The 8,022-nt window shown below is 39.0% G+C and overlaps 1 protein-coding gene across 1 annotated transcript; it reads right to left on the reverse strand.

Annotated features, from left to right (window-relative positions):
- Positions 1 to 4,469: 4,469 nt before the first annotated feature.
- On the reverse strand, positions 4,470 to 8,022 carry tmem160 (transmembrane protein 160). Its single transcript, XM_088426776.1, has 4 exons — positions 7,700 to 8,022; positions 7,562 to 7,586; positions 6,152 to 6,244; positions 4,470 to 6,032 (listed from the first exon to the last, which is right to left on the reverse strand). Exons 1-4 carry the CDS (start codon positions 7,913 to 7,915, stop codon positions 5,710 to 5,712), a joined length of 657 nt encoding a protein of 218 aa, XP_088282902.1. The 5' UTR covers positions 7,916 to 8,022; the 3' UTR covers positions 4,470 to 5,709.

Raw genomic sequence — 8,022 nt, forward strand, 5'->3', positions numbered from 1 at the left:
GTTCAGACTCTCTTTTCTGTTATCATATTATTTTTATGTTTTTTTTGTGTTTTGTTTTGATTTTCTGTGCAAAAGTCTAATATTTAAAAATTGATTGACACAGTTTTTACATTTTTTTTGTCAAAAAAAAACAAACAAATCTGAGAGCTCTGTGTGTGTGTGTGTGTGTGTGTGTGTGTGTGTGTGTGTGTGTGTGTTTATGCATACATCCATATATATGTACACACACACACACACATATATATATATATATATATATATATATATATATATATATATATATATATATATATATATATATATATATATATATATATATATATATACTGTATATGCATACAGACAAATATATACACATGTATGTGTATATATATTTGTATATAACTATATAGGTATACTAATACAGTATGTACATATGTTGAAATCAAATCAATAAAATGTGCCCTTATAAAATTTAAATTGTAAAACTTTTATTCGTTCCCTACATTAAAAATAACTAAATAGTTTTATAAATAGTGAAATAGTTTGAATAAGGTAAAAAAATTGAACTAATGTGTTTTGTCTGCTGATCTAAATATGGTGTCACATTTAAAATACAACAAAATAGTTTACACCAACTTTTTTCATTTTAAAACCAGATACATTTGATTATTTACAACAAAAAAAAAAAAACGTTTGGACAATTAGAAAATGTAAAATAAAATGCACATAAATGCATTGGATGTTAGGTTTTGTAAATGTCAAATGATGACAAAAGTAACTAGCTGTAACTTGTACTAAAGTGTTTATTTATTTTGATAAACTTGTACTTATTTGGTCCTAGATTTGCCACTGTCCTTGTTATTTTTCCCATAACCATGAGTGACATTTCCCTCCGTAGAAGAAACAAAAACTATACAAAATAGTTGAGCTCATCAACTGTGTATGTTTTATGACATTCATACAAATTCAAATAAAGCACCTGAATAGTAAAAATCCCTTGGGACAAAATATGAAAAGCGGCTTCTATCGGAGCAATATTAGAAATGACTTGTCACCTAGCATTTCTCAAGCCGTGAAATATCACACTGTGCTATATTTCTGTAAAAGGAAAAAAAAAAAAAAAAAGTATTCAACCTTGACACAGAGCCACGCGGTGGGACTTGATGGATTCAACAAAGACTAAATGGGATTGAAAATGAAGACAAAAACACTATGTGTGTGTGTTTTCGGAGAGATCATATGCAGGCGTGCCTCGCCGTTTCTCGCCGGTGTGTGTGTGTGTGTATGTGTGTGTGCGTGAGATGTCTGAAGCAGCCCCAGGGAGGGGCTCTGACATTGAAGACGGGTTAAATCCTGTTTTACATTCAAGTGGCAGGCCCAAGTTCATTAGAGTGAGGATCATTCCTCCTCAAGACCAAAGGAAGCGCATACTAAACAAGAGCAGTTGTTGGGGAGAAAATGCCATTGTACGTGCTAAAGCGGATGTATGGCGGGTACACCAGGGAGTGCATACACACTCCCTCCTTTTGCCTTCATCTTCTCTCTTTTGCTGTTTTACTACAAGAATAGACAGCATTTGCACTGCTTAAAGGAACACAAGGAAACATTATGGCCACTTGCGCTATAGTGAGGGCCAATATAAGAATTCATAAAGATAACACACAGTTGCCGTTTTGCCAACGGACCGCCGAAGCAAAGCTTCTAAAAATGTGGGAAAGTGGGATTGTTATCCGTGCTTGTAATTCTTGGGAAAAGGCAGGGCTTCTCAATTGTATTCTGCCAAGCCCCCCCAGAAAAGAGAAGGGTTTTCGTGCCCTCCTTACTCGACGTGCCGACAATAAATAAATTAATATATTAGCCATAAAAATGTATAAGCATACATAAACTGTATCCTTTTTAACATGAACAAAAGAAAAAAGCAATATAAATCAACTTTCAACAGCTGTTATTTTTTTTACACGTGTTATAGCTTAGTCTAAAACAGAAAAAAATTAACCAAGTGCATCAAAGTGCCTGAATTTTTTTTTTTTTTTAATTCTTTATTTATTGCAATTACACTTCATATGACAAAAACAAAGCCTCTTCCCTGGGGTCATAGCGCTTCTCCATAGTATCCAGAGTAGAGATATGGCTGCCTTCTGAGGGTGTGGCCTGACCTACAAGAACTACAGTTATATTTAAAAAAATAAAAGTACATTTAAAAGCAAAATATGCATCGACCAATGATCCCAGGATTTGCCTCCTGCCGCCCTCACAGCGGCAGACAATAACGTGTCTTGTAAGTGTGCCCGTGTCCTGTGCATGCCGCACAGGACAGTCAGCTCATCTCCGTTTGGCATGCAGGGAAACCTGCACAACGCGTCTTTCCGCAGTTCCGCTTTTTTTATGAAAACAAAAAAACACAAAACACTGAGATGAAACGCGCTGTGACGAGGAACACTGCATTGTGTCGATTTTTATATTTTTACACTTTGAAGTGGACATTGTGGGCGCATATGAATTTTGGTGGTGATTGGTTGTAGTTTTTAGACACTTAGGGATACTAAATACTAGCAGCCAGCAGCACTACAGCCTGTATGCTAACTCCTACCGCTAACTAGCTATCACAGCTAACTGTCCACTGTCACAGTCTCCCATACAACAATCAAGACCCAATACAAACAAGGTGAGCGGGACCCAATTGTCTTTACAGGAGCTTTAAAAGGAACAAACGCTGACTTGTCTCCACCAGGGAAGTGCAAAATTTTAAATTTGGACTTGCAAACATCAACACAATGAATCTAGCCATGGTTCATAGGGAGCTGTATTTTTATGTCATAATTAAAACAAACAAAGCACCTTCTCATATAATAGCTCACATTCATCCATCTATATCGCAAAGCGGTGAGTGAAAATAGGATGCAGGTAAGAAGAAAACAGCTGTTCCAGCTGGTCAGCTCCTAATGTAAGCCTGTGATCCATAGTGCTGGCATTTCGCACCTGCGAGCACATGAGAAATCTTTTCTCCAGACAACGTATGCGAGGCCGCGTCATTTCCAGCTTGAACTTCGGCTTCTTTTTTTTTTCCCGTGCAGTCCGGCACGCTGGAGGTCGGAGATGGACCGTGTTTGTCAGTGAGCGCGCGTCTCTCGCCTGTAGGCGCCCTGCCCTTTAGACGCGCCGGGCCTCGTCAGCCCGCTGCATGCCAAACAGACCCGTGCGGTCAGATGCAGCCGCCGAAGAAGAGGAGGAGGAAGAGGAAGAAAATAAGAGCGAAGGGGATGATGAGGAAGCCAAGGTGGGGTGGCGGAGGACAAAAAGGAAGAAGGGGAGAAAGATGATAAGCAAGATGATGAGGACGAAAAGGTCAAAACCCTACTTTCAACCTTATAGGATCTCATTGTTAAAAATATATTAAACTACTTTTAAAACTACTTCTGTGACAGTCTAACACTACAGTACTTTAAAACCCGACCGATTTTGAAGACCATACTTTTAAACCTTAATCTTCTTAGGAAATCTTGAGACGACTTTAAAACCCAAGCTATAATGCCTTACTATACATGGTTGTTTGTTTTGTGTTTTACCCTGCTTGATTGTTTGTTTCTAAATGTTTTACAATATGGTTCTGGGGGGAGGAGGGGGGGGGGGGGGGGGGTTATCGTCCATTTTTTTTTTTTTTTTTAGGAAAAAGATCAAGTCTACCTACTCATTGTTTTCATTTAAAAAAAAACCTTCTTGGTATACATGGCCATTTTTTACGCCTTACAATGTTTTTTTCCCCCAAAACTCAAAAGCCTATTTAAGCCTATTTAAGTTTTTTACACAGCTTTTTTATTTTATATATATATATATATATACATATTTTTTTTTCTGGAAAAAAAATGGCCTAACTTTCCATCATCAAAAGAATGTTTTGTCATACGGACGAACACGCACACACACGCACACACACACACACACACACGCACACACATGTAGGAGCAGAGGGGAGTTAATATATTTATGCATGCTTTCAGATGATGGCCTCATTAGAAAAATTACACATGTCCAGCATGCATGTGGACAGTTTCTACATCCCTGCTGCTTCTCAGACATTGGATGTGATGGTGTCTTCTCAAATTTGAACAGTATATAGAGGAAGGGGAGGGAATGTGTCTCGTGGGTTGATGCCTTTTTAAATTTCCGCGTCATGAGGCTGTGGGATAAAAAGACTAATCTCACTTCTCGTGTCAAATATTCAACTGTGTGATATACAGAAAATATTATCTGTATATTAGAGGTCACCAACATGTTGCCCCTGAGGACCACTTGCATAACCTGCAAATTTGTTTCAAAAATAGCTTGCCAGTGCTCAGACACAGCCATTTCTTACAAATGTAAAAGTGATCGTTTGAAATAATTTAGAGGAGCGGCATATTACATATCATTTTGGAATTTAGTAATAATGTTCCTGATTGCTTATCACTGGTTCTAGTAAGTCACCACAAACACAAAACAAAAACAAATGTTTGGCAGATTTGTTTTATTTCATTGTATGGCATGTACACTGACAGTAGAGTGTACACCAACCAGTAAACGATAAATACAAATAAACACATACAACCTCCAACTTGAGACCGTGTAATATTGTGTACCCCAACAGTGATTCAAGGTTATTTTGAGAGTTGCGCGCAAGACAAAATAAACTGACTATACAAGAAAAGGTGAACAAAGTGCTAAGGTTGTTTGAAAAATAAAATGTTTACACCACTGTAAAAAAAAGTTGCTGTAAGCCCTTGTTGAGTCACATTTACAAATATTAAAAAAAAAAAAAGCTCAACCTAAAACATGCACTCGGCCACAAGCTCACATCTAAAAGAAAACAAAATTGCACTATTAGTTATGACTGTACAACCTACAGTGGATATAAAAAGCACACATCTGGTTGTGATATAAAAAGAAGCATAAGACAAATGATTTCAAAACTTTTTCCACCATAAAGGTGAGATATAACCTGTATAACAATTTTCACATTCTTTTGTGGGGGTATGTAATACTCTCAAATAATGTCATTAGACAAGTTAACAAACCTGGGATATGGCCGTTTTCACAAATATTATATTAATAAATTTTCAAAGTTTTGATGACCATACTTTGATTCAAAAAGAGGACATTATTTCAAAATCAACTGTGCAATAACATAAATCAACTACTGTACAAATAGACCTTTGTTTTTTTCAAGGCCAATATTTGGAGTGGATATTACATTTCAATAAAATGTAAAATAGTAAAAACAATAAAATACAAAAAACAACTTTTCCTATACTTCTGTTTTCATTGAGCCGAGTATAGGGCACAATGGTGGAAAAAGTTTTGAAATTATTTACCTAGCCCAATTTTTTTTCTATTTTTATATCCACCGTACTTTCAAATTCTCAATTTTGATTGACACCGCCAGAGGTGGAACTTAACACTATGTTTTATATTGCTCAACGAGTAACTGTAGTTCATCACACGCAGAAGCGTTTCGAAGATCTGCTCGTATTCCACCCCGCTACAGAAAAATATATGATCTGCGATGAATCTTATTAAATAGTGTAGATGTACCTAATGTTCCGACCCGAGAATGGCTGAGAAAAAGGGCACTGTATTTGAAGTCCATATTTGGCTTTGGCCCTTTTAACTCACACATTTTGGCTCACTTATAATGAGACATACATGTAGATGGACACACCCACGCACACACCTTCACAGGTTGGAAGCGGTCTATTTGTCGGACCCCTTGCCTTCGCCGTCGTCGTGGTGTCTCCTGTCGTGGGGCGGGCCTCGGTAGCCTCTGTGCTCGCGCCTGTCGCGGCACTCCTGGCACTCGTCACCCTCGTCGTCATCCTCGTGGATGATCTCCACCTCCAGGCGGCCGATGTAGAGGGACACGGCGCACAGCCAGAAGAGAGCCACGCTGCCCACCACCGCCCCCTGGATCAGAAGGGCGGGCACCGACAGCAGCATGAGCCTGCGCAGGGCCAAGAGGCTGCTCACGTAGGAGGCGCCGCCAAACGACACGCAGGCGCCACCCAGGATGAAGAAGGCTGTGGGGAAAACACACATGGCGCCAATAATTGCATGATTCCTGCAATATCCAAAGTGTACATTTTGGTTACTGCTATTTTATTCCAGTCAAAAAAGCTACATCCACTCGCTGACTTACCGTATGCCGCCTCTCGTCCCACTTCGCTCTGCACATAGGCAATGACGCCGATTCCAGTCGCGAGCAGGCCATTTCGGAACCAAGAGAGGAAACCTGCGAGACAGATAAAAAACAATTTGATCATCTAAATCAGGAGTCACCAACGGGGTGCCCGCGGGCACCATTTTCTGCAAATAGCTAACAAGTGACAGGATAGGAATTTTACAAACAATGATACATACACTCCATTTTATTACAGATTACACTTGATTTACATATTTACCTCAGCTGGTTCTTAATTATTGTGACAATCACAACATTAAAGGAAAGAACATTAATAAACCTTTAAAAAAAAAAAATCATGACTATGAACACACTCAGAACCAACATGGTAGTTCTGAGTGTTTTTTCAGTGATGTACCCCTTGTGAAATATCTTTTCAGCCAAGTACCCCTTAACCAGTGAAAAGTATTTTACGGTTAAAGAAAGACGAAAAACATGCCATCAGTGTCGGATTTGATAAACTTTAAACCCTTTCAACTTCATTTGAATTGCTCCACAAAAAAAATAATCAACTTAAAGTGTCCTCTTTTGGATCATAGAAGAAATCTGTTGTCAAAGAAATAATTACTATTAAATATTTTTCATAAAAAACTAATCAAAGTGTCAGACCTGTTCGAAAATATATAATTATGAATACAGTATATATTTGTCCACAGAAAAATATTAAACAAAGCATCCTGTTTTGGGGTTACAATAGAGACATGTTCACAAATATTAATAATTACATTAATTATTAATAAATGTCCCCCCCCCAAAAAAAAAAAAAATCAACATAAAGTGAAGAAATAATTACAAATAAATATTTCTCCACAGAATAATATTCAACTAAGTGTCCTCTTTTGGGATCGTAGTAGAGATGTGTTTGTAAAAATAAATCATGAACTTGACAGCTAATGAGAGGTGGCATGTGAATATGGGTCGAACCATTCTCGTACAGGAGGATGGAAGAGTCACTAAACAAAGAACAAAAAAACATAGAAGTGGTGCGAATTTCACCGCTCCGTGTTAGAGAACAACAAGTTGTGATGAAATATGGAACAGTAGGACATGTCAACTCCAAAGGTCAGTTAGTTTACCAGTAAAGGTCATACTGTGGAGCATTTTAGATACATCCTGAAAGATCACCTGCAAGCTGAATGGCCTTAACGTTTCAAGAGTAGTCTGATACCCTCATTTAATCCTATGGGTCAACCTGAGAATGCTGAAATTGGCCTTTCCGAACAAGGAAGTAGATTGAAATAGCATATTCGCCGCTTACAACGTCTTGTCAGTGTCGCAACTCTTAATATATGTATTTACAAAAAGAAGTGTCATTATATTGCTTTAGAAACAAAAGCTGTGCTCCACCAGTGGGCTTTGTTACAGTACCCGTTTCGTGAGACTTCCTCAGCATCTGCCAGAAAAACAGAAGAAGAAAACACACACACACACACACACACACACACACATTAATTTCAGCCCTTTACAAAATAATATACGACAGCTGACAGTGTCAAAGTTGGCTACCAAAGCGTCCGCCTTGTCGAGGTCTGTAAGCTGGTACTGCTGCGATGGTAGCTCCGGTGCCCGGTTCCTCCCCCACGGCCCCTTCTCTGTGAGTTGCCGCCGCGTGGAGCCCGGCAGCCCGCCGCCGGGAGGCCGCGACAGCCTCGCGACGACGCGGGACAAGTGTGACGCGGCCATGGGCAACTGCCGCCGCAAGAACAAGCGCAGGAATGACATCACATTGCCTGTACCAGAACCGCCAGAACAAGAAGCGTTTTTTAGGTGGGCGGAAAATTATCAACACAACCTAAGCGCGAACTCTGAACTCTGACGGAGTCAACAAG

This window comes from Hippichthys cyanospilos, chromosome 11 (genome assembly GCF_059441005.1).
Source record: "Hippichthys cyanospilos isolate Australia breed blue-spotted pipefish chromosome 11, RoL_Hcya_1.0, whole genome shotgun sequence".
In the NCBI taxonomy this organism is placed as follows: domain Eukaryota; kingdom Metazoa; phylum Chordata; class Actinopteri; order Syngnathiformes; family Syngnathidae; genus Hippichthys; species Hippichthys cyanospilos.

Bases quoted from the DNA above. Each gene is read 5' to 3' on its own strand.
- tmem160 (XM_088426776.1), bottom strand. From the start codon at position 7,915: ATGTCATTCCTGCGCTTGTTCTTGCGGCGGCAGTTGCCCATGGCCGCG. The intron at 7,587-7,699 runs GTAGCCAACTTT...TTTTTCTGGCAG, and splicing joins TCGACAAGGCGGACGCTTTG to ATGCTGAGGAAGTCTCACGA. The intron at 6,033-6,151 runs GTAAGTCAGCGA...TTTTCCCCACAG, and splicing joins GGGACGAGAGGCGGCATACG to CCTTCTTCATCCTGGGTGGC.